The following is a 26,396-nucleotide window of genomic DNA, read 5'->3' as shown; positions in this document are numbered from 1 at the left end:
AATACTGTTATTAAATGTATTTTATAATTGTATATATATACTAGTACTATATGCAACAATATCATTAATTGTTCAGGAAATGTGCTTTTTTTTAAGGATGTCTTCTTCAAAGTTACTTTGTTATAGAAGTATTTGCATTAGTGTCCGGACCAGACTGATATGTAAGCAGGTGGGTTGGTGTGTTCCCAAAGTCTAACCAGTAAAGAGACTTGGCATACAACGTTTTTAATGTGGTTAATGTTCACAAAACAAAAAAATCCTTAACAATAAAGATCAGTCATTTTATTAAATCAAAATCATATGCTATTATACATGTTTGTCTGAGGGAAATAAAGTAATTTCAAAGTGATATGGAAAAGGTCAGTATTTGGAAATATTTTACTTTTGTTGGAAGTTAAAACATTTTAAGCGTCCCGATAATATTTGTAGTAACTGGGGAATTAAACTCTGCATAATAAGCTAATTTTCTGGTAAGTGCAATTTTGGAATTGGTCCATAGGGTCCTGGATCATTAAGGGAAAAAATAAAACATACTCCTGTAGGTATACAACTCCAAATATCTCCCCAAACTGGGGAAACCTTGTGCTTTTCTACCGGACAAACAGCAGCCCATGTTACCATGGAGCTCTCATTACCATCACAAGCTTATGAAATTCTAATTAGTGTCTAAAAATACGGTCTATTTCCTGATCAAATAAAGACTGCACTTGGCAGCTGAGGGCTAACTCTATTATGTCGAATACACTCATTTGAGGATTGAAAGGAGATCACATCTTCAATCGCTTTCTCTTCTATTCTCCTCCGCTTCAAGTGCAGGACACGCATACATTTGTACTAGATAGATACTAGTCTGCAAAATAAAGCCCAACACAAAGGTAAAAGATACAATGTCAACAGAAAATCAGAGGAAAAAAGCCCTTATTTGTTTTGCACAAACTCTCACTAAATACCAAACAAACGTATAATAGCATTACAATAATGTACGAATGCAGCAGCAGATCTAGAAATCTTGTCCAAGTACACTCAAATACAGAGACAATTGTCTGGATAGTGGTCAAAACGTGTTTTATATTAGTACATACTAGTGTGTTACCATGTAGGGGCATATGACAAATACATGCTCAATTGTGTTGTAGAAGTAATCTTAAAATTGATGAATCAATCAATTGTTGCTAGCCTTGCAAATTATTTAATGGAACACCTTTGTCCCATTTGTCTTTATTCTTTAAATGCGAAACAAAAAGTATGATCCTTATCATTAATAAAAAGACCTAGTGGTGCAGTATCGTAAACTTATGTTGTGGGGACGTATATTTTCAGTCTTAACTCACATTCTATATATCACATTTTCCATGGACATCATGTTAGTATACACATATCTGGTTGGTTATAAGCTCTATTAATCCTTCATGTATGAATCCTGTAATAATGTTTCATTAAACACGGGTTCTTCTTCTTTGCTCCACATCAGACTGCGACGATAGCCTTGCCGACGTTTTCCCCCCGCAGTATCCCCATGAAAGCAGCTGGCATCTTCTCAAAGCCCTTTGTGGTGTGCTCCCGACACTGCAGTTTGCCCTGCGGATGGAGAATAAATAAATTGATTAGAGAAATGACACTGAAGCAGATACACAGGATAAACTCTAAAGACACACGTGAACAATTCTGAATTAGATCTAATATCATAACTTGTTTTCAGACACCAACCTCTTTCAACCATCCCATCAGCCTCTTCAGGGACTCGGGGTTCTTGTGCTCCCACCTGCTCTGCATGAAGCCCTCCATCTTTAGCTGCTTGAAGATCATGGTCAGGTGGGGGAATGGACCTGAGAGAGAGATACATGGTTAAAGAAAATAAAACTATTTGATCAAGACAGATTTCTCTTTACACATCGCTCAAATGTCAGTAGTGCAATGTCGCCCTCTAGTGAGGAAAAACAAACATTATTTGATAGGGTTCCAACACTTTTTCCAAAGTCAAAATCAAGCACTTTTAAAGATTTCAACACCTTGCAGATGTGGTATTTTACACATGTGTATAGCGTGCATACAGTATATGGATAACTTCACTATGACATCATATTGAACCAGGTGTTATGGTGCACCTTAATGATGTTTCGTGACAGTATTCTACAGAAGGGAAAACACAACAACCTGCAATCATGTTTCATAATGTCTTACCTGCCTGTTCTATTGAAACTTCAAGCTATCTCAAAGACTTTGAGAACAGCATGTTCAAATGTAAGGATTTCCAGGAGATTCAAATATGTGCAGTTTTAGTTTTAGCACAGTTTGAACTGCATTTTTCTTCCTCAAGGAATTTAAAGGAAAAATTAGCAGGACTATTAATAACAAAACAAATTCAAGAAGGGAAGTTCCCACCTGTTTGGGGTGTGGAGTCATTGTATGTGGAAATGGCTCCACACACAGCAATTCTTCCAAAGTTCTTCATCTGCTGTAAGGCAACACTTGAAGAAAGTCCTCCAACCTAAAGCAAAGAATATGATTTAAACACTTAGCCAACAAGCTGTGAAATGTGTCAAACCGCTTACGTTTTCGAAGAAGCAGTCATATCCGCCTGGAGAAGCTTTCTTCAGCGCCTCCTCCATGGAACCAACAGTCTTGTAGTTGAAGGCCTCGTCGAAGCCCAGTTCTTTGAGGAAAGCCACCTTGGCATCAGTCCCTGCGGACCCCACCACCTTACAGCCCTTGATTTTAGCAATCTGGCCCACCATGGAGCCCACGGCCCCCGCGGCAGCATTCACCAGCAGGGTCTCGCCCTTCTGAAGGCCCAGAATCTCTTCTATCCCGTACAGAGCCGTCAATCTGGGAAGGACAAGGAAGAGTGAAACTAACAAAACACTGAAAACAGAGACGAAATGTTTACCTTCAGTTCCACAGAAAAGCCTGTTTGACCTTTGCAGTGTAAACTCTTAGTTTCCACTCCAAGGTCATCAGTGCTTATAAGAGGACTTCATCTCACCAGCAGGACCAAACATCTGGAGCCTGACACGTTTATTTGATCAAAGACAGACGAAACTCAGCTGTTCTGCTTAACTGAGAGTCTCTCACTCTCTCTTAAACATTACCAGAAGAACGGCAATACTTTCCCAGATAAGCGGTCTAATCTAACATTTACTCAGGGATGGTCAGTTCTTTCTTCTGCATAATAGTTCACAGATAAGAGAAGCCAAAACAACCTTCCCCTTTTGGCTAGGAGGTGACTTTAAAAAGTAGGCATTGTTTTTAGTGAAACAAGTTCCACAGCTGTCCAGATGTCCATAAAACGATCATAAATGCTGAAAAAACATGACTGTGAGAAAATGAAATGTACTTTAACTTCTGGAAGTCTGGCTGCCAGACGTGACATTTTTGTATTTCTTACCCCGGCATGCCGATGGCACCCAGAGCCAGAGACAACGAGACGTCTTGCGGCCACTCTGGCATGATGGGAACGAGACCCATCCCGTCGCAGACTGTGTGGCTCCTCCAGCCACAACGACCAACCACATGGCTTCCCACAGGAAATGCTGGGTTGTTACTTTGAATCACTCTACAGAAAAAGAAAAACAACAACAGAAGAAGAAAGAAAGTCAATTAAGGGTGTGTCACTGGGCTTTTTTGAAGTTTGAAGACTAAAGCCATATGGATGACACACGAGTAGGTACTTTAAACATGACGGTGTTGTGGTATCCTAGACATCTTCATGACGTCAAACCATGTGTCAGATGTTTTATATGCACTTTGGTTTACAACGTTACAAAAATGCGTACCATGTGCGTGTACAACAGATCATTGCGACGTTGTTTGGAAAGTTTGGTCACGGAGTAGTTTATTCTACATGTTTATCAGCAACAAAACATTTCCACTGTAACAGATTGTGTGTGTAAGGCTACGCCAAGAACATTTTATTTATCCACTTTCGCTTTTTAGTCTCTGTAAATCAAAGGCTTAAGTAATTATTAGCAGGTGTAGGTTCTGTTTCAGTTAACATCAGGGCATGCACGTTACATCATGATAGATTAAAGACATTCCTCTGTGTGTGTGTGTGTGTGGCAGTGTGTTTGTTTTCCTTACTTGGCTACTTGAGTTCCGATCATCACATCGCCTTCATTCATGCGAACCCTACTGAAAGGCCTGGAGAGACATCACATTGTTCGATTCATTGACGTTGCATTTATGGATTAATTGATTTGTTAAAGAGAGTGCGGCTTACAATACTAATGGTGAATGTTTTTTAATTCACAACCGTATTATCCACTCACCTCATGTATGGGTCCACACTGAGAAACACTGCTTCCAAAAGCACCTCTGAAACAGAAAGAGACATTGATAAAAAACAAGCGTCATAAAGAACAGAGTTTGCCAATTCTGTATGTGACTCAACCATACTGACTCATGTAAACTGTTTTAATGTTTGCCATGAAAAACAGAGTTTGAATTACTTGGCGAAGTTAAGAAAAGAATAAGGACAAAAAATAACTTACCTCCATCTTTTGGCGCAGGCAGCTCCTCCACCTTGAGCTCAAAGTCGCTGTCCTTCGGGAAGCCGTCAAAGTGCTTGGTCAGGATCCACGTCTTAGCTTGGACCATGATTCGTTTTTTTTAGGGCAGCTGTGAAAGATAGAACAGATGCAGATACAGTAACAGTTAGTCCGAAACAATAACATCTTCATTTCTTCTTATTAAGGCAGCACAAAGTGAAGTCAAGTTATCCTGGTAAGGGACATCCAAAACCTGCTATGCAAAACTATACAATAAAAACAGGAAGAAGTATTTCCAATCATGCTCTCTTTGTACAACTCAACCACATCCTTGACCTGACATTTTCTTGGAAGGATTTCCTCCCTGAAAACAATGATTCTGTTTTTAATAGGGTTGCAGGCATGTGTAAAGTTAGTATGTGATCATACAAATGAACAGGCTGTAAGATAGCACTAACACCGTATCAGTGTGTAATATGTTAGAAAAAGCAAACAACATAACATTAAATTAAATTAAATTCAAAACCTTTATTTATACAGATAAAACCCATTGAGATCATAGACCTCTTTTACAATGGTGACCTGCTTCAATTAGTTCCAAACATGAATACAAACATGACAGAAAACAAAGGACATTATATGATACTACAGTTTGTATACTAGTAGCATTTACAGACACCAATATTTTCTGATTGTATAGCGTCTATCCTAGCTTTAAAAACATGAAATGGAATCAAACTGCTTAGCTTCCATTCCTTTTGTAGACTGTTCCATGCTAGCGGCGCTGCGCATCTAAAAGCTGTATTTCCTAATACAGTCCTAGCAGTTGGCACATGTAATACAACCACAGCTTTAGATCTCAGGCAGTAGCCATTTACAATACGCTGTGAGATCAGGGAACAGATGTAAGACGGAAGTTTCCCTAACATTGCTTTATAAATAAAAAGATACCAGTGATTTAGCCGCCGTACAGTAAGTGAAAGCAACCCTGCCCTTGTATACAGGGTACAATGATGAGTCAAAGTCTTACAGTCTGTCACAAACCTTAGTGCACTATGATAGGCGGCATCTATCTTGGTGAGGTAATTGGCCGGCGCATTCATATAAAATAGATCACCATAGTCCAGCACAGGTAAAAAGGTCACAGTGACTAGCCTTTTCCTGGCCTCAAGAGAGAAACAGGACTTGTTTCTATAAAAAAAACCTAGCCTAACCCTCAGTTTTTTAAGCAGGTTATTTACATGCAGTTTAAAAGAAAGACAGTCATCAAGCCAGATACCAAGGTATTTGTAACAGGTTACCACTTCAAGTTTTTTTCCTTGCATGGTTACAATATCTAAAACAGGCTCTGGTGACTTTTTAGCTTTTGAAAAGAGCATTAACTTGGTTTTATCCACATTTAAAAGAAGCTTAAGCGCTGAGAGCTGAGTCTGAACAGTGTTTAAAACAGTCTGTAATTTAACAACAGCCTCCTTAACTGAGGTACCTGCACAATACATCACAGTATCATCCGCATAAAAATGTAAGGTAGCTTCCTCCACATTATCACCCAAGCTATTAATATAAATGGAGAATAAAAGTGGACCTAGAACAGAACCCTGAGGTACACCATTAGAAATGCTCAACCACTCAGAAGTGAGCCCATCAAAGTGAACACATTGGGACCTTTCAGAGAGGTAGTTCACAAACCACCCCACTGCAAGGCTGGACAAGCCAATGCTGAGTAGCCTCTGTTTTAAAATGCGATGATCAACGGTGTCAAACGCTTTAGAGAGATCAATAAACAGAGCTGCACAACTCTGCTTATTATCTAAAAAAACTAGTGATGTCATTTACAACTTTCATTGTGGCAGTGATGGTGCTATGTTTTTTCCTGAAGCCCGACTGATGTTTCGACAGGATATCATTTATACATAAAAAGTCCTTTACTTGCTCACTCACTAGTCGTTCAAGCACTTTAGCCAGAACTGACAATTTCGAGATTGGCCTATAGTTATTTAAAATAGTTGCCTCCCCTCCTTTCAGTAAAGGCAAGACATAAGCAGACTTCCATACTTTAGGAATTGTATTTGTGCTAAGGGAGAGGTTAAAAAGAGAAGTAAGCGGTGGAGCAATAAAATCTACAGCTATCTTTAAAAAGAAAGGTTCTAGGTTGTCCGGGCCAGCCGGTTTCCTAGGATCTAACTTGGATAAAACATCATGGACAACACCAACAGTAAAAGGGGTAAAACTGAAAGGGTTTTCCAGACCACATTGTTCAAGGATTGGAGCGTTCACAGAAGCAGAAGCACAGTCAGTGACAGAATCAAACAGCGAGCCACAAGACACAAAATGCTTATTAAAACAATTGAGCATAGTAGCCCTGTCTGATATAATGCCAGATGCTGTGGTAAGGCACGGAGGTAGCTCATTTGGGATATCACCAGTGGAAATCGATTTTATGGCTTTCCAAAATTTCCTAGGATTATTCAGGTTTTCTGTGGTAACTGACAAATAGTACTTTGATTTAGCACTTTTTATTTGTGATGTGAAGCTATTTCTTAGCTGCCTAAAGCGTAGCCATTCTACCTCTGAGCCTGACCTTAGCCCAGGCATTGTTTCTCTCATGAAGGAGACTGGACAGTTCAGCGGAAAACCAGGGATTGTCTCGACCCTTCACTCTGAATTTACGCAGAGGTGCATGTTTATCTATAATTTTCATAAAACCAAGATAAAAATAAGACCATGCAGTTTCTACATCCGCACACAGATTGATCTTACCCCAATCAAAATCAAACAGATCGTGTAAAAAACCCTGCTCCACAAAGTGTTTTTTATCTCTCCTTGTGATAATGCGTGGTTTCACTTTTTGGATCTTAGTGTCCCTAATTGTGGCTACAACACAGTGGTCACTCACATCATTAGCAAATACTCCCACAGATGAGTATTTATGTGGCACATTTGTTAAAATTAGATCAATTAAGGAGGATTTATTTGGGGACTTAATGTTCGGGCGAGTAGGACTATCTACAATTTGAGTAATGTTCAAAGAGGTACACAGGTTTTTAAAGTCCTCTGACACAGAAGTTAACCAGTCCCAATTAAAATCACCAAGCAGCACTATTTCCTTGTAGGAAAGTTGAGATAACAGTTTTGCCAGTGAAGATAAGGAGTCCTTGACAGCTGAGGGGGGTCCGTAGCAACTAACCGATTTGGAAACCATATTTGTTACACAAAACTTATTTTTCACATAAATGGCAACGCCACCACCTTTTTTAGGACGGTCAGTGCGATTTACATTGTAACCATTTATGTAAATGTCAGAGGCCAGGATGGATTTGTCAAGCCACGTTTCTGATAAGACAATGACATCAGCATCAGTTGAACTCGCCCAAATACGGACAAAATCTAATTTAGGTAACAGATTACGCACATTTAAATGAATTAAACCTAACCCCGATCTAGAAATAAAATCAGCAGGAGTAGCTATTTGACTAAAAGTACTAGGTGGACCCGGATTTGGCTGTACATTCCCCGATAGCAACAACAATAAAAATACCAAGCACATTTTCCTCTTAATCAACACACAAACATTGTCAACTGTTTTAGAGTCACCAGAAAACTTCGCGAAAGTGAGATTAGAGTTCAAAAAACAATTCTGAAGGACCATCGTGGCAGCTCATAAGTGAGAAGTAAACTCCCAGCTGTGGGCATGCAGGCTGCTCTACCTACTGATGCACCTTCATCCATATTAGCATGTATCAAGTTAGTTTGAGATATATATAGATATTTATCTCAAACTAACTTGATATATGCTAATATATATAAATATACAGTCTATGGTTATTACACACAGTCCTTTCAACGTTATTTATATCACTTACCAGAAGTAGTTCTCAGCAAAGGAAAGGCAGAAGAAGAAGTGAGCTCACACAGAAAGGAGCAGGGCATTGGGCAAGCAGAGGCGGGTTGGTGAACGCGTGGGAGGAGAGGAGGCGGGAGTTATGCTTCATCCTAGAAATTGATTGGTTGGAGGTTTGACGCAGCCTCTAACGTATGACGTGAACCGTTACGTTGTCCGGCGTGTCGACGTCCCGTCAGTTCGGATTGTTGGCGCGAGTAAATAACTGGCTTCAACGGGATGCTAACTAAAAGGAAATTCTGAATACAATTGTAAGTTGTTGTTTGACAAATTTGACTTTTCTTGTAAAGATTAATATACGAATACACTGCACTCGACCCAAGTGCCAATTTACATGGTATTTAGCATGTTAGCTATACCTAGTTTCTAGCCATTAACTGGCTAAAGTACTGCAACTGTTTAGCTACTAATGATAAGCTAACTGTTGTGACGGATGTGCTTATGATACTTTCACAAGATCCGTTTTAACAAATACACACATCATTTATTTGCGAAGACACTAACAATTGCTTAATATTGTTAGAAATGTATGAAGTTTTCCTTTACGGTCGACTGCGGCTTAAGTTTGGAAAAACTCAGTGATAATGGTACTGTAACGTTTCTTGTGATAAATGATTTTAGAATATATCAAGGGGCTGTCACTGTTGAACTCTCGTAGTAGATATGTTTAGACTAATCTAATTTGTTCAGCAATTCATCTGACTTGGATTTGAAATTGTAATTTCAGTTTTATTTAGGCATTTTGCAGAGGTGTTAACTCACATTTGGTCATTTTGGAGGATGCTGTTGTTGAATTGTGAGGTTTTATACTACTGAGTCTTAAGAAAACAACACCATAAACAATAAAACTGTTAATTTTTTTAAACAGTGTCAATAACTGAAACTATAGTAAACTAATGCCAATGTCCAGTGATATTATTGACTTTAAATGCCACTATTTATCTGTACTCTCTGTGTTTCACTTTGTAAGAATGCTGCATGTTTGGAAATGATTGCAGGGTTTTAATAGACATAACTACCATGTATATGCTTTGCTTTAACTCTCTTCCTATTGGTCTTCCTAATCCTCCACAATCCACATGTTGCTGCTGTCTGACTGACTAGTACTAGCCATAGAGCTGTGATTCAACATGTTAAATGGTAGCCAGTTTGTGGAGGCCGTGGGCCGTCTAGGTTTTCCTGCTGCGTCGTCACTGAAGGCCTCTGACTTCGACTGGCTGTTTTGCGCCCCGGAGAACCTTCACTTCTTGCGCTTTGTCTGTCGGACCCTCAACCAGAGCAATGTTCTCACAGCAGAGGAGGCACACGCTATCCAGGAGCTGCGGAAGTCTGGCAAGCCATTTTTGGATGAAGCAGCCTTGGGCGAAGTCCTTAAAACCATTGGACCTTCGGATGGGAGCAGCGCAAACATCTTAGGGCCCTCTTCTTCATCCTCTGTGTTTGCAGCTGAGGGTGATGTGGCTATAGAGGATTTGGAGGCAGAGCTCCAGGCGCTGCGTAAAGAGAAAGAACTGAAGCAACGGCGGTACAACCGGCTGCAGCTTGTGGCCACCTCCCGTGCAGATGTTGACCTTCGTCTTTCTGCTGAGCTGGAGAGTGCTGCCTGTAAACTAAAGGAGGCCAGTGCTTCCATTGGAGCTGAGAATGCTGACACCAATGCCCTACTACAAAACCTAACAGACGAGGTTACAAAGCTTGCGTCATATCTCCCGGTTCAGCCGGCAACACAAAAAGAATCAACGTCCTCATCAAACACTTCCAAGAGCCCCACTGTCCTCCTCTCCCAGCTGCCCCTAGATCCCTACCTGCACCAGGAGGAGCTCAACACTAAAACACTCTCTGCCTTCACTCAGAAGCAATTCTTCCAGGGCATCTCTGACATTGTGGAGACTTCTTGCTCTGAGCGCTTCCAGGTTCTTGACCTCAGTTCTTGTGAAGATGGAGAAGACGAAGAGAAGGAGCACAAGGGGAAGGAGATGGAGGAGCGAGTGGTGGAGCGCAGGAGGACGGAGATGGCCAGACTTCAGTGGGCTCATATTGTGGCCCAGCACCAACTGATGCAGGCCACGGCAGAGGAGAAGAGTGTCAAGGCTGGCCTAGAATGGCTTTCTGAGAAGTCCACTCACACCAAGGTAAGCAGTTGTTTCGTGTTTTATATCCTTCGGCAAACACTTTCACAGTTATCATTGTCTTTGTGGTATTTGTTGTTCCTGCCTCCTGTCTCAAGTTCTCTTTCCTATCCTTGTCCTCACCCTGCCAGAGTATTTCCAGTTCCTCCTCCCTGCATGTCCGCGAGGTCGTGTCCAGGAAGGAGCTGCAGGCGGTGGAGGCGGAGTTGGAGGCTCTGCTCCAAGGACCAGTACCTGCTGCCCTCAGAGAGTCAGCCAGGCTGCTTAATGTGCCGGTGGTGAGGGGAGACCTGGCTCTGCAACTCGCCCGGCAGGACTACTACACATCCAGACAGGATCAGGTTAGTTGGTGATATCACCTATGTACTTCTCAGGGGGCAGGGATACTGACCAATCAGCTTGGCTTCAGCTACTGAGAATGAAATGGTCTTGTTTTAAATCCTTTGAATGAGAAACAAGGTGCTTGAGTAACCCTTTGAAGAGTGACATTTTTACTGCTCAAAGAATAATAATTAGGGCTGGGACTTTAACGCGTTAATTAAGATTAATTAATTACACAAAAATTAACGCGTTAAAAAAATTAACGCATTTTAATTAATTTAATTTTCTCACTGGATGAGTTTCAGGCGTACCGATTATACTGGAGCACCAACTAACGTTCATGACTTCAGACAACAACAAACCACAGTGAACAACAGTGGGAAATGTTTTAAAAAACGGACGGATGGAAGCGTCGATAAGAGCACGGTTGTGTGCAAATTATGCAAAAAGGAATTCGCATATCACCGCAGCACATCAAGCCTCAAGTATCACCTCAATGCAAAACATATAGCAGCTAGCGTGGACGTTAGCCTCTTTTATCGCGTTCACACCAAAAAGAGCCGGTACTAAAATGAGTTCATGAGAACCTTTTTACCCCCACGAAAGTCCCTGCTAGAGAGCAGAGAGCTGCTAGAGAGCAGGGACTTTCGTACGGCTCTCTTGTGAGAAAAGAGCTATATGTCTGATTGGCTGGGCGGATTGCAAACCACGCCCCGTAAAACTCCCAAACAGTTTTGTGAAGCCGCCATTTTATTATCCTCGCATTAGCATTATTAGCATTATTAGCATTAGCCCAGCGCAGAAACGCAGAGAGACTAACTTATGGCAACACAAAATAAAACATGGGAGCGGTGGAGATGAGGAGGTGTCGGCGTTCTGGCGATTTACTCGGAAGGCTTCAGTAGAAGCTGCTGGGAGTCCCAGCAGCTTCTACTGAAGCCTTCCTCAACTCCGGGGACTTCCGGCCGGGGACTTTGGGCGGCAGTATACGACGTGAAGTGGTTTGCGGCCTGCCAGTAAACCCAAAGAAGAAGAAGAAGTGACGTCAGCGGCTTCATTTGCCTAATCCACCCCCAGGTTCAAAGAGTTCTCATGAACTAAGTTCTCATGAACCTTTGTGGGAAAAGTACTGCGGTGTGAATGCGCCTAATGGTATACTAAAATCCATGTGAAAAAAATTGCTTCTCACTGTTCTCAGGTCAAATATTTATATGTGATTAAAAATGCGATTAATTTCGATTAATTAATTACAAAGCCTCTAATTAATTAGATTAATTTTTTTAATCGAGTCCCGGCCCTAATAATAATATAATAATGATCACTTTATTTATATAGCAGCTTTTGCATTTACAAAGAGTTACAAAAAGTATACACACAGAGAATGAAATGAACTAAAGACCTGCAACTGAACACATTATAAAACAGAGTAAAACAAACGGAAAGTAATAAAACAAATATAAAAGCTTGAAAGCAATTATTTGAACAGAGTTTGATGACGAATTAAAGTCAAAATGTGATCCCTGTGTCAATAATCATTTTAATGTCATGCTTAAGACATAAAACCACCTTAACATCTACCTGTCATTCTAAGTCAATGTTTAAACAAGTATCAACATCCCTATGAAAACTAAATGTACAATTGTCTTCCTAGGTACGAGACTATCTGCTCCGCCAGAAGGCGTCCTTTGACCTGGTGCGCCTGGGTCAGGAGATGGAGTTGAGGAGGTGGAGGACCGGTCTTACGCAGCTGGGAGAAATAAACAGCAGATTGGTAACGGAAGGTGAAGCGACAACCCTCAGAATTGAGTCCCTGGCCCACCCTGACCTGGCTATTAACCCCCGGCCCAACCCCATCATCAGCTGCAAGGATGCAGCCTTCAGCAGGTAGGAGGACTCCAGCTGTTTTAGAACTGATGATGTAAAAAGCATTTTATTTGTAAGTCTTTTAGAATGATGTTTTTTTATGAATGAAATAATATATCCCCCCTGTCTTAACTAACAAGTCATAAGAAGAGTAAGAGAAACCGTATGTAAGTGGGTTTTATGTTCTGCACTCTAATGGATGTTATTTGAATGTGATTATTATTTACACACCACAAACATGATTATTCACTTTCCCCCTGTGCAATGCTTTGGTGCTATGTTGGCTGCTTGGTGCCCATGACACTCTTTAGTTGTCTTCCTTCATCTTCACGTTGTTTCACTTTGGATTATAATTCAGTGTTGTATGCATTTCTCTCCCCAGGCTGCTCCAGATCCTTGACCATGATTCAGAGCACGGTCGATCGAAGCCTTTCCGGACATATGAAGCATTGGACCACTCTGCTCGTGGCCTCGCGGGCAACCTCCAAGTGACCCGAGACGCTCTAGCTGGCGCCGGTCGTGAGCAGTACTACACGGCAGCTCGTCTCTATGGCGACTGTGAGGCGCTCCACAGTGCCATGTACACAGAACTCCAGCAGCTGCTCTTAAGGCCACAGGTACGTCCTAGGGCCACTGACCAAGAGCTGCTCTGTCCCAATGCACAGGTGGGTTTCTTTCCTTTGTATCTTTGGTCACTTTGGTCAACCGAACATTTCAAAAAGAAAGACTTAATGTACGTCAGCTGAATTTAAAATGACTCGTCACTTTTGGTGAGGGAAGCTGGTAGCACTCTGTTTATTCCTTTTCACTCACATAAAGAACAATCTGTGCTGTTGTAGTTGCTGTAAAGTGTCTCTACTGTAGGCTATCTTTATTATATGTACAGCACTTTGGCTCGACCAAAAATCGTTTATAAATGTGCTATATAAATAAAACTTGATTTGATTAAAGACACGTTGGGTCTAAACGCACGGTGTGATAATAAGTGGCTCTCAGGAAGTGGACTGTTGTATGATTGACTTGATATGGATGCAATATGTTTGTCTTAATAACATATCGTGATCATTTACTTTATTTGAATAATTCCGTATCTTTTATTGATTCAGATGGGTGCTCACTTAACCTGTTGCTATTTATTTCTTTATACCTCATCCGTGTGTTTTGTCCATACAGGAGCTGACCGTGCAGCTTGTGGAAGCCGAGTCTCAGCTGCATAGTTTGCAGCATTTAATGCAAGAAATCATGGGGGAGGCTAAAGCCAAGCGCTCTCAGCTGGAGCGCAACGCCCTCCTCAGGCGAGAGAGGCAGTTGTACATCTACTTCCACTTGGATCAGCAACTGCTGCAGAAAGGAGTGGAAGAACTGGAGGGCAAAATGGCTGCGAAGAGAGGGCGACAGTAGAGCCTATGCTAAGGAGTCAAGCTGCGTTATGAAGCTTGAAGATACTGTTCAACCGCTTTGGAGCCCCGTGCACTCAAAATATGCACCTTCACTTGGAAGTGGAAGAGACGAAGATCAGTCCTTTGAGTCTTTATTTTTGGGACAAAACCCAACTTGGGAAATGTTTAGATATATATGAGCAGTGCTGCTGACAATGAGATTCATTTGAATGTTTGTCTTACAAACTGTTTATGTAAAATAATCGTATGATTTGTCGGATGTTTTAAAACTGCTTTTTTGCCATAAATAAAGTAAAATGTTATCTTTTTTTAGAGGAATTATTGTGATTTTCTTTTTCGTTAAGGTTATTCCAGTTCTGGAGGTTTAGCTGAGATGCTAGTTCAAACCAGGGCTGTTTGTATCTGATGTATAACTCTCCTCTTCGTCCTGTTTAGGCCCTCAACAGTTGAAGAGTCAGATATCGTCAGGGAGAGGAAAAGAGTAGCAGGCATCCTGACAGGGAGGAGATGGAGCTGCCTAGCAACAGGTTGTACTCGGGGCCTCTGTCTGTGGAGGCCCAGAAGATCCTGGCTGTCCTGAGGGCCCAGAGTCGGCACACAGCCAGACGCAGCCATAGCTCCTCCCATCACAGCCAACGTCAGTCAGGGCTAAGTGTACAATATCTTACTTAAGATTGTGGCAGTACATTATGTCAAAAACTGACCTCATGTTAAACGTGGGGTATGTAATTCACTTCAGAAACACCTTTTGTTATATTCCATGGAATGCTCTTAACATCCCGATAGCAATGAATATCTGAAGTGCTTTGACAATAAATACATAAAAACATTTCATCTGTGGAAGCCGTGGCGCTGTAAAAAGCTAGACCAATTATTTTAGCAGCTAAAGTAACTGGATGGCCTACCTGCCTGTCAGCCTTCCTTCTCGTTCACAAACTTATCTCGTGCCCTCTTTGGTCATGTGCGCGTCCGTGTGTGTTGGAGGAGGGGCTCTGTAATGAAGTCTGAAGGAAGGGGCAGATTTTTTTCGGCTGCGTACTTTCAAATTCTAGCGCACTCAAGCTGGTTTCTCCATTCTACCTTTAAGCCACACTTTCTTTTACTTTGTTCAATTGATGTTTATAACATTTCTGTTTCCCAATTTGAGCCTCTTTATAATTAATATTCTTTACTGAAAATTAAATGCCATTTTTTGAAAGCAGTATTGAATGATTTGTTTTGGCATATGTTGCTCTAGTACTGTAGGTTATTTCCTAGCTTTTTTTCAGCAATCTGTAGCTCAATATCTGAACAGAAAACAACAAGAACTGTTTTATAAATCACAGTATTTAAAAAAAGAAACCCATTTGCCTTGATAATCAATTAGTTTCCAGGGCATTCAATTATTTGTACTCGACAGTTTGCAACATTTTGTAGTCTTGTATGTGTAAAGTGTCAAATCAGAGATAGAGTTGACAGGTCAGGTGGGTTTTCTATATTTTTGCTGCCCAAGTCAAGTAAAGATTGTCTATATGTTATTTAATGCATAATATATGAATATCTCTGAAAGTGTATAGTATTGTCTTTTTGTTGTGCATGTCATAGTGGAGAGCAGCCAGGTGAGCAGCTGGAGCATGAGTCAGGAAGACAGCAGAAAGACGGGCACAGACAGGTACGACGATTAACGAGAAGCTACGCATGGATTCCAAAATAGCACTTAAGTCAGAGCATCCATTTAAGTCCTTCAGTATTTGAAATTATGCTGAGCTGATTGTTGCGAAAGCGTCTGCACTTCAGTTCAAAGTAATAACCAGCAATTTATTAGTATAAAAAGGGCAAGAGTTCAGGATTTTGAGCGATACAAAGTAAAATAAATGATGTGGGACTGTTCTGTAATAGGCAATGGGTCATGTTAAAAAATGAATTATGATTGAATAATATATTTAATCCCTAAAGTGCTTAATACAAAGGTTATGATTCAGTTCTTGGTCCAGGCCCCAGGTGTCCCCCACTTCCACTTCCTACCACGAAGCCTCCAATCAGCGGCAGTGCTCTCAGTCCTCGCAGATGCCAGACTCCCTGACCCCCTCAGGTTCCTCCTTCCAAAGGCACACGTCTCAGTCTGAGGCCTATTATCGGCCCTCGCAGATTTATCCCCACAGAAAAACCTCTGAACCTCCCGCTGGCCACTCCAGTCAGGCTCTGTCATTCACTCAGCGTGAGGAGACAGCAGCACCGATCCCCCATAGAGGCCCCTTCACCCTGTCCCTCCAAACACCAGGGAGATTTGGTGAACATCAAGCTACACCATGGAGAAAGTAAGTATAGCCAGGAAAATGTGGTTGGTATCAAACTTGTGAATGTTAATGTATTCATGCATATAACAAGCTTTCAGTATTCAGAGGTGAAGAGAACACTTTGGGTGTTTCTCAATGTCGAGGAAGGCTGCTCCACAGCCACTATTTCAAGGATGCTACGTCATCGAGTGCCACCGAAGGACTGTTCCAATGTCCAGGATCCTTGGAATTCTACCGAGGCCGACGTACTTCGTTGCGGGAAATTTCGAGGCTGCACATGTGTATCCTCCGCGGTCTTAAAATCCCCACAATGCTTTGCGCACGGACGAGATCTTTGGCAGAAATCGCGCTTCATTTATGGCGGGGCCTCGCATATGACGCACACCTGTTAGCCTGTTCCTCAATTCTTCGTTTTCCGAGGCTAGGAAGGATTCTTTCCTCGCTTCTGAAGCAAGTGACTCGGAAGACATGTGCTACCTCCTCATCCTGAGTTTTACGGGGCGTGGTTTGCAATTCGCCCAGCCAATAGAAATTGGTACTTTTTTGGCACCACCTCTCTAGCAGGCACTAAAAATGGGGGTAAAAGTTCCCGGCACTAAGTACTCTTTTTGGTGTGAACGCGACATAAGGGGTACTAACGGAACTAAACGGGAAAAGTACGGGGAAAAGTACTCCGGTGTGAACGCGCCTATTGACTTATATTGGGAAAAAGACGTCTGTAAATCGTTGGATAATTTTTTTTTAAACTAAATAAACTACCCAGTATGAACACTTGTATAGCCCTTATTAAAAACATTCGGTCCTCAAGTTGTAAAATGTCCTAATGTTATTCTGAGAGTTATTTTCCTCTACATTATGAACGCGCATCTAACCCACGGGACCGCGCCGCGGTACGTTCATGTGACGTGTTCAGTACTACTTGAGTTTTACCTTTACCCATGGATGCCCAATAAGAACGGATTATATGATTATATGAATACTTTCGTGACGTTTCGCTCTCTCAAAAGTTGGGCCATTTTGTCTTCATGGGCCAATGAGCAACTCTCATAGGAATGAACGAGGCCCCGCCTCCCACGCTGTATCCAGATCTTATCATACATCCATGATGTGTATCCTCCGCGGTCTTAAAATCCCCACAATGCTTTGCGCACGGACCAATTTCCCAAATCTTTGGCGGAAATCGCGCTCCATTTAAGGCGGGGCCTCGCATATGACGCACACCTGTTAGCCTGTTCCACCATTCTTCGTTTTCCGAGGCTAGGAAGGATTCTTGCCTCGCTTCTGAAGGACCTGACTCAGAAGACATGTCCTACCAAGGAAGCGTCCTCGACATTGAGAAACACCCATTGTCCCAAAGTTAAGCGCTTGTGAGTGCTCCTCTGTAGCTGATTTTGTAAGTGAAAAGCATGAATTATGCATTTCGTACTTTTTTTACTTTCATAGTTCCGCTGAAGTAATCAGGCCGCCTTTCATCCAAAATCTTTCTCTCGACGACGAGGTGGCTTTGTTTCCCACAACCGAACACCCCAATACCCAAAGAAGAGAAGCAACTGTTCACAAGGTTTATTCCTGCTTTAAAATAAGTGAAGAGACACAGAATGACACATTAGTTCCACAGAAAGGAAACGCAGAGAGCTGGCATGTCCTCAGAAAGAAGACAGACCACACTGTATCTTTGGACAGCCTATCAGAGTGGAGACTCCCTCTATCCAACCCCTCTGAAGAGGTCATTCGCGGAGAGCAAGAAGGAGGATTACTATATCAGTTAGAAGAAGGAGCTGAGGAAGCAGTGGATTCGGAAAATATGATGCAGATGTCAGACGTAAGACATGAAATGCAGGATGAAGTAACGTGTGAAAAAACAAGACACATAGAAGCATATGAGAAAGAATCAGCAAATGAAAAGGAAGGACCACTCTCAGGAACCAATGAGAATGCTACCTTAGAGATGAATTTGAACTTTACAAGTAACACGGACAAAAAGCTCCATTGTTATTCTGATGATGCAAAGTCCTGTCAGGAGGAAAATAAGGACTTTGAGTGTAGCGTTAGATCCCCTGAAATCAAAGAAGTGGAGCATCCAGCTGACAGAGAGGATGAAGAGGCGTCAGTGGGATTTCACTCTGGCAGCCCAAAAAAGATTTCCGTGTCTTTGGAACTGGGAGAACGCAATGTGAGCCACTGCCAAGCTGAAAAGCCTCAGGATATGAGTCAGGCAGGGACTGAAACAGAAGAGAAACACTGCACAGAAAACCCACTGATGCTGTGTGAGCCCAACAAATTAGTCCCCACTGCTGATAACCTGCAGAGAAACAGAGAAAGGATAGATGTGATGGAGGTCAACTTGGAAGTGCAGAGGGAGAGAATTGCCACAAGCAATAAAGATAAGATGGAGACAGAGCAGCACCATTGTTCTGATGTCCAAATGACAGAAAGTCTGTGTGAGTCAGATTGTAGAAAGGGCAGTGGGAAGCCTGGAGGAGAGACTGTGTCAGGAGAGCAGGGGGGAGACAGAAATGAGACTGTGAAGCCACCTGTGGACTGCGACAATGAGAGTTCATCTGCAGGTAAATGCCTGATTGGTAAGGCTGCTAGTTTCTAAGTCGTTATGAAAGGAATTATAGTGTGCCAGAGTTATTATGGGGACTGAGAAGGTAAACATTACGTTTTAGCTTTAAGATCATTTCAAATAATAGTAAACACAAAACACACGATCTGTGATGAATTTCTGACTGAACTGTATTTCAACTTATCACCGCTAGAGTGCGCTAGAATACTTTCTTTTGTCAGCGATTGAACCAATTGCAGAAGTGAATGCCCTCCACTACAAACTGAGTTTTGAATTATGAACTAGTTACACTAAGAATTTGCTAAGTCATTGGTTCTTTTAAATAGAAAAATAGAAGGGTTATCGCTACCTATTTAAAGGGGAGATGGACTCAAATAATGATTCAAATGTTACTTATTAAAATGGAAAGAACTGTTGACTAAAATGTGAATGTGTTTATAAAGTGAAACTGTAACTGAAAAAAACTTTAAAATGTGACCTGTTATATCCAGAGTAATGGGGCCGTGTTCTATAAATGAGGACCAGTATATTTAGTTAAAAAAACTACATTTAAAGTCAAGTGTGTTCAGTTCTCTGTTTTTGGTGCCTGTTTTTAGTTTAGACAAAGTAGCACAGGGGATGCTGAAGTGTTTGAGCTTGTGTCAAACTCTATAGCCATCTTTCTTTCATGGAAGTGGCGTTGTCAGAGCACCGCTCAGGGATGTTGTGCGTCGGCTCACATTACAGCCGCAGCAAGGCAGATTGAGTCTCAACTGCTGAGACAATGCTGAGTCAACTCACACGTCTACAAACACACACTGAACAGCGCACTCGCAAACAAGAGGTGTTGTAACAAATCAGGATGACTGGTGTTGGCTGACCTTGTCGTGTCACTCACTGCTGAGGTGTCACACACTGTGTAAGCGCCCATACATGCTTAGTCAAACACATGCTTACATAACAGCTGTAGGGTCATTGATTGAGGATGTGTCTGGAAAGTGATGATGTGATAGAAATGCTCTTACCTCCTCTCCTGTAGAGGGCATGGACCAATACATTTCTTCCACGCCAACGCTGTCCCAGGAGTGCGGGGCAAAAAGGTCGAAGTTCAGAGCTCCGTATAACCTTGGGAACCAACTGCACCATGACAACGTACATGTGAGTCTCTATGGAGCAAATCTGATATATAAACAACTCTGTATAACGTGACAGCTATGCTTAAAACATACTTATAAACATGGGAGAAGGACATGAGGCGAAAATCTTGAGTTTTGTCCACTTTGCTTCAACATTTTAATAGGGGAAACATTTAAGCTCCCTTTTGTAGATTTGTTTACTTGTCTTTCAATTCAGAAGTCCTTATTGTCCCCTGTTTTCATCTGTCTCCCACTCTACCTCTGTCATCCTAGCTACACCGCAAAAAAGCCCTGACATTTAAATAGCTGCTTTTAAAGGGGATTCTATTTCCCCGGTGCACGTAGAAATCAATCTGGGTGCCGTCGGCAGGATCGCAGCGTGGTTATAGCTCCCAAATGAGCCGTTAAAGTGTGGGGGAAAAGGTACAGGACTATAACGCTACAATCAGCAGCACACACAGCAATTCATTCACTCTCTCCTGCACTGGGCTACGGGCCACGGCCTGCCTCAGTTTTCTATTTATATCCTGTAGCACAGCACCCTGGGGGGGGGGGGGGGGGGGGGGGTCATGTCTCTGTCAGCAGGAAAACGGGTTGTGTTTACAGGGAAATGAGGAAGACTCTCCTCAGGGAGCTGAATTACAGGAATTCCACACACACCAAGAACACAGCTGACATGTGGTTGGAAAATCCTCAGAACTTCCACTAACTTAGCTTTCAGAGAATATGAAGTGCTCTTGCTCACATCAGTGCTCTTGCTCACCATCAGTGCTCTTGCTCACCATCAGTGCTCTTGCTCACCATCAGTGCTCTTGCTCACCATCAGTACTCTTGCTCACCATCAGTGCTCTTGCTCACCATCAGTGCTCTGCTCACCATCAGTGCTCTTGCTCACCATCAGTGCTCTTGCTCACCATCAGTGCTCTTGCTCACCATCAGTGCTCTTGCTCACCATCAGTGCTCTTGCTCACCATCAGTACTCTTGCTCACCATCAGTGCTCTTGCTCACCATCAGTGCTCCTGCTCACCATCAGTGCTCTGCTCACCATCAGTGCTCTTGCTCACCATCAGTGCTCTTGCTCACCATCAGTGCTCTTGCTCACCATCAGTGCTCTTGCTCACCATCAGTGCTCTTGCTCACCATCAGTACTCTTGCTCACCATCAGTGCTCTTGCTCACCATCAGTACTCTTGCTCACCATCAGTGCTCTTGCTCACCATCAGTGCTCTTGCTCACCATCAGTGCTCTTGCTCACCATCAGTGCTCTTGCTCACCATCAGTGCTCTTGCTCACCATCAGTGCTCTTGCTCACCATCAGTGCTCCTGCTCACCATCAGTGCTCTTGCTCACCATCAGTGCTCTTGCTCACCATCAGTGCTCCTGCTCACCATCAGTGCTCCTGCTCACCATCAGTGCTCTTGCTCACCATCAGTGCTCTTGCTCACCATCAGTACTCTTGCTCACCATCAGTACTCTTGCTCACCATCAGTGCTCTTGCTCACCATCAGTGCTCCTGCTCACCATCAGTACTCTTGCTCACCATCAGTGCTCTTGCTCACCATCAGTGCTCTTGCTCACCATCAGTACTCTTGCTCACCATCAGTGCTCTTGCTCACCATCAGTGCTCCTGCTCACCATCAGTGCTCTTGCTCACCATCAGTGCTCTTGCTCACCATCAGTGCTCTTGCTCACCATCAGTGCTCTTGCTCACCATCAGTGCTCTTGCTCACCATCAGTACTCTTGCTCACCATCAGTGCTCTTGCTCACCATCAGTGCTCTTGCTCACCATCAGTGCTCTTGCTCACCATCAGTACTCTTGCTCACCATCAGTGCTCTTGCTCACCATCAGTGCTCTTGCAATAGAGATGGGAGTTGCCGCTATGAATAATTGAGATGTTTTTTAAGATGCTGGAAAGGTTATCAGAAGGTGAAGGTGTACTTTTGAATTTTGGTGAATTCCCTCCCCCAAGATCTCTGTGACTCTGAGTCCCTCACAGTCTTTCAGTCCCGCTTCAAAACACATCTTTTCAACTCTGTCTACCCATAAGCCCCCCCCCCCTCTCAATCAACTTCCTCTTGACTGCCTTTTTATTTTTTTATTTTACTATACTTACTTGTTTGCCTGTCCTTGTCTACCCACCCTCATACTGTAAAGCGTCTTTGAGTTGTGAAAAGCGCTATATAAATAAAATGCATTATTATTATTATTATTATTATTATTACTTTTGGGAGATGGGACTCAAAAAATCTGTCCCTCTTTCTCCGTTTTTTCCTCAATCCTTCTCCACTTTCCTCTATCTATGGGAGTCTAACTTTGACATACATTTTGGTCATTTGCATGCGTTTCTATCAAATCAAGCCATCTTTATTATTCATGTTCCCTTCCCATCACTTGCTAACCCTAAAATAACAGCACAGACCATATTTACTGCTTACATATATACCTACATGTAAACAGTCGGATAATTCATTAAACCCTCTCAAATCAAATTGGATATAATGTAATAATGATTGTCATCCAGCCTGCAGACGTTTTCTGTTTTAGTTCATGGAATATTAATAAGTGGCCAGACAAAAGTACAGTCTGGCCTGTCTGTGTTTTGGTCTGGGACGCAGCGCTGGTGGCTGAATGAGAGCAGCAGTCCTCCTTTCACATCCTCCCTTTTCCCCTGCTTGCTTCTCTCTGTCTTGCTCACCACCTTTCACAAATTTCTATATAATCCAACTAGATCCAAACATTAAAGGGGAGTAATTAGATAAGGGATGCTATCTACTCCACTTTCCTACACTGATTTGCTTTGTATTGATTTCTTCTCTGTAACAAAGCTAACCCAGCATGTGAGACAGAGTCTGTTTACAAGTGCATTCTGGAGTTGCAGAATAAGTCCATCTGAATCTATTCTTGCCTCTCTTGTCCCCCGTCTGACCGTCACTGTTCACCCTTTCTGGTGTGCAGACAGCTAGTGGAGATGTCAGAGGGAGCCATGTTCCTGCTGGACAAAACTCCTCCCCCTCAGCGCAGGACTTGTCCTCAACTGCTGCAAAACTTGACAAGAGCCGCCTGCTTACTTCCCATTCACGTCATCTTCCCTTGATTCCTTCCTTCCCTTTAAAGAGAAAGCATGAACACCAATGTGGTGACCCTCCTTCTAAAATCCACCAAACCAAGCGTGCTCCAAAGTGGGAGCCACCTCAATACTCACAAGAGAAGGCAGGAAAAGAAGGAGTCAATGAGCTGAAAAGAGCCAGCACCTCTCTCCGTGAACCAGAGACTGAAGCAAGTTCTTCACATACAACAGGAAATGTGTTAGAAGTGGATAAGGACACACATGCCCTGAAGAAAACGCGACAAATTCGACAGACTAAGGTGGCAGAAAGGTGCCGTGAAATAGCTCGGATCGCTTCCAAACCAACCCCGGCTTCTGTGCCCGGCAAAGAACTCAAGCACAAGCGGGCCAAACCAAACGGGCCAAAGATATCCCATGACGAGGCCGACGGTAACGAGCCACAGAACCAATCCAAAGCTGGCTGCCTGACTGCCACCCTGACATCTGACCCCAGAGTAAAGGATTCTGGGAAGATGAACCAAGTGGAAAGGATGCAAATGCTCGAGGAGGCGGGGAAGAGCGAGACGCTGGTGCTTACCTTGGTGTATCGAGACGGAACAACTCAGTTAGACGCAGAACAGGTAAGCAACGCTGCAGGGAAATGGGGGAGTTTTGGGGAGTCAATTAGGGCTGGGTGATACGGTGAAACCCCATATTTCTAATCAAATGCCTTAATGTCAATATTGCAACAATATTGTAGGGTATGATTAATGGCCTACCCCTGTAAATATAAACAGACCAAGTATCTGTCCCTGTTGATATAAGATTAGTGAGAACTGATTACCCTTCATTAACTCTTTGCTAATGCTCATTTCCCCCTCTGATGCCTGAGATAGAAGCTCACTCCAGAAGTGTGTGGCCTCCTCATGCTGATGAAGAACAGCCTCGCAAGCAGCAACCCGGAGGACTCGCTCGCGCCAAACGACACTCTGGTCTACTTGAAACTAGAACACACACCTGCTTGGGCTCAGCAGCACACACACCAGAGCCAGGAGCTGTTTACCAGGTGTGTGTAAGTGTTTGTGTAAAAGATATTATGTATGTTCCTACTTTTAAAACAGGTGTGTGTGTTTGTGTGTGCTGTAGAGATATGCTGCTACAGGTGCTATCAAGATCTCAACTGGTGGTGTGCTATAAAGCCAAGGATCTGCTCCGTACAGCGCTGCAGTTTTACAGACGAGACCTCAGCTGGAAACAAGGCAGAGCACACACACATGAATGCACACATAGAAACACAAGTGCCTAATGTATTACTCCTGCTTCAAAAACACTACTTGCTTCAGCATTAATCAAGGACTCGAGCTTAATCAATCTGTCATCAGTACACATTACCACGTATTCATTATGCTTCATATTATAAAGAGTCGTCCTCTCTCTAGTGGCAGGATGTCGTATCCAGGACCCGCAGGTCTCAGGGTGGCTGCTGGACCCGGAACATTCTGCCTCATGTTTCCAGGACCTTCTCAATAAACACAGCAAAAGACCCCACACAACTCCTGCACTGGGCACCAAGAAGGTCAGTTAAGGCAGCTACGTTGTCTTGTAGTAGCAAACTACCCACACACTCACTGTATTTCTGTGTGTTTGTCTGTCTGTCACACCCTCAGGTTTCTCAGGTCATCTCAGGCCTCTATTCGCTCCACTGGCTCAACATGGAGCTATGCTTTAAACTACAAGTCAGTCTATGTGCGCACACACACACACACACACACACACACACACACACACACACACACACACACACACACACACACACACACACACACACACACACACACACACACACACACACACACACACAGTTCAGATACTCAACACATGACCTGACTGACTATGTGTGTTCAGAGCCAGGGCCTGTGGGAGCTGTACTCAGACATGGAGCTGAACATGATCTCTGTTCTCGCAGGTGATCCCACTTCTCTCATTCTCAAGTAGCAAAAGACTTGAAAAAACTGTTTAATATTAACCTTCATTTTATTTGTAATACTTCTTACATTAATGAATAAAGTCGTCAATTCTCTAATTTGATGCCTACATTCAGTTGTATTGGTTTCCCTGTTCTACGGTCATAGAACTACTATATCATGTTCTGTGGAGCAGTAAATGATTGTGTTTTTTCAGCCATGGAGAGCCATCGCATCCACGTGGACAAAGAAGCTCTGAAGAGGACTTCAGACCTGCTGGGGGTAAGGCGCAGCATCAACACCCTTTGTGGTGCATTCAATATTATGGCCAGCGTATTTTAAAGTTCCCTATTGGTGTTATAAAATAATAGAGCAGAACAGTTTGACTAAGACAAGCCAGCATACGGGGCCAGCAGCCATTTTAAAAAGGTCTTGCAGAGTAGACAAACCTGTCTCTCACAGCCGGGAGCTAGCCACATTTGACTCACGGTGAATATTCATTTCCCACTAGAAATTCTGCTCGGTGTGTTTAAAGAAAGACCGGCATTTTTTAAGTAATTCCATTTTCCTATAACACAGTTCCTTGACATACTGTAGTCCTTCTCTCCATACATACATCATATCATGTATGGAGAGAAACTGTGTAGAGATAACCCTTAGTCATTCCACAGAATCTTAAATCACTGTCTGAGTGTCTTTCAGCTGAACGTTTCATGGGCGCTATTGTGTTTTTTTACTTCGGTAACATAGTGACATCACTACTTAACACTAACGCTTCTATTGGCAAGCGCTCCAACACATTGTAAGTGATTGGCTAAGGGACAGGTCATCTCTCTATATCTCTAATAAGCAGTGACTAGTCACAACAGAGCCGGCCAGCTGACCAATCAGAGCAGACTTGGCTTGGAAAAAGCTTGCTTGGAAATGTCTGTCTCTAGGTAGGATGTTCACGGTCGGATACAATGTGTGCTTCACATCTCCTTGCTGATTGCATTTAGAGACTTCTTGCTGAATCGCAGTGCAGTAGACGGCTGCGTTATTAATACAAATGGGTGCAAAACAGTGGGAGGATATGAGACACAGGAGAGATCTCAATTACCAACAAAAAGAGCCTGAGAAGGAAAGAAAAATGTCTACTTCTGGATACCATTAGTGATGTAGTTGTTGGACGTCCTCTGGGGACCCGTCCTGTTTACATCTGAATAGACAACTATTCTCAGGACCACATTTGAGAGTGATCATAGGCACACTAAGACAAACACACACACACACGCCTGCTCAGGAATACACACATGTTCCCGATCAGGCGCTTGTAAACCCAATTAG

At 42.8% G+C, this 26,396-nt stretch overlaps 3 protein-coding genes across 4 annotated transcripts in view; 2 read left to right on the top strand and 1 right to left on the bottom strand.

Moving 5' to 3' along the window:
• Nucleotides 1–1,044: 1,044 nt before the first annotated feature.
• On the bottom strand, nucleotides 1,045–8,470 carry LOC117539187 (prostaglandin reductase 1-like). Its single transcript, XM_034205226.1, has 9 exons — nucleotides 8,348–8,470; nucleotides 4,488–4,614; nucleotides 4,266–4,311; nucleotides 4,078–4,137; nucleotides 3,386–3,553; nucleotides 2,553–2,826; nucleotides 2,383–2,488; nucleotides 1,708–1,826; nucleotides 1,045–1,578 (listed from the first exon to the last, which is right to left on the bottom strand). The coding sequence occupies exons 2-9, from the start codon at nucleotides 4,591–4,593 to the stop codon at nucleotides 1,468–1,470; spliced, it is 990 nt and encodes a 329-aa protein (XP_034061117.1). The 5' UTR covers nucleotides 4,594–4,614; nucleotides 8,348–8,470; the 3' UTR covers nucleotides 1,045–1,467.
• Nucleotides 8,471–8,523: 53 nt separating this feature from the next.
• Nucleotides 8,524–14,406, top strand: haus3 (HAUS augmin-like complex, subunit 3). Of its 2 annotated transcripts, none has more exons than XM_034205225.1 (6): nucleotides 8,524–8,636; nucleotides 9,490–10,517; nucleotides 10,646–10,855; nucleotides 12,487–12,719; nucleotides 13,081–13,315; nucleotides 13,872–14,406. In XM_034205225.1, exons 2-6 carry the CDS (start codon nucleotides 9,516–9,518, stop codon nucleotides 14,097–14,099), a joined length of 1,908 nt encoding a protein of 635 aa, XP_034061116.1. In that variant the 5' UTR covers nucleotides 8,524–8,636; nucleotides 9,490–9,515; the 3' UTR covers nucleotides 14,100–14,406. The 2 variants fall into 2 exon arrangements, with proteins under 2 accessions (XP_034061116.1, XP_034061115.1); XM_034205224.1 differs by having other exon boundaries at nucleotides 13,081–13,363.
• A 171-nt stretch (nucleotides 14,407–14,577) lies between these two features.
• The window catches only part of poln (polymerase (DNA directed) nu), a 56,525-nt gene continuing 44,706 nt past the window's right edge, over nucleotides 14,578–26,396 (top strand). The window contains exons 1-12 of the mRNA XM_034205228.1: nucleotides 14,578–14,735; nucleotides 15,683–15,749; nucleotides 16,060–16,395; nucleotides 17,818–18,941; nucleotides 19,962–20,080; nucleotides 23,016–23,747; nucleotides 24,003–24,172; nucleotides 24,253–24,365; nucleotides 24,546–24,682; nucleotides 24,774–24,842; nucleotides 25,012–25,072; nucleotides 25,288–25,352. Coding sequence (XP_034061119.1) covers nucleotides 14,606–14,735; nucleotides 15,683–15,749; nucleotides 16,060–16,395; nucleotides 17,818–18,941; nucleotides 19,962–20,080; nucleotides 23,016–23,747; nucleotides 24,003–24,172; nucleotides 24,253–24,365; nucleotides 24,546–24,682; nucleotides 24,774–24,842; nucleotides 25,012–25,072; nucleotides 25,288–25,352 — 3,123 coding nt within the window. The 5' untranslated portion in view covers nucleotides 14,578–14,605. The remainder of the gene's footprint in view (nucleotides 14,736–15,682; nucleotides 15,750–16,059; nucleotides 16,396–17,817; nucleotides 18,942–19,961; nucleotides 20,081–23,015; nucleotides 23,748–24,002; nucleotides 24,173–24,252; nucleotides 24,366–24,545; nucleotides 24,683–24,773; nucleotides 24,843–25,011; nucleotides 25,073–25,287; nucleotides 25,353–26,396) is intronic.

This window comes from Gymnodraco acuticeps, unplaced genomic scaffold, assembly GCF_902827175.1.
Source record: "Gymnodraco acuticeps unplaced genomic scaffold, fGymAcu1.1, whole genome shotgun sequence".
Classification (NCBI taxonomy): domain Eukaryota; kingdom Metazoa; phylum Chordata; class Actinopteri; order Perciformes; family Bathydraconidae; genus Gymnodraco; species Gymnodraco acuticeps.
This window is presented reverse-complemented; position numbering and strand designations above follow the sequence as displayed.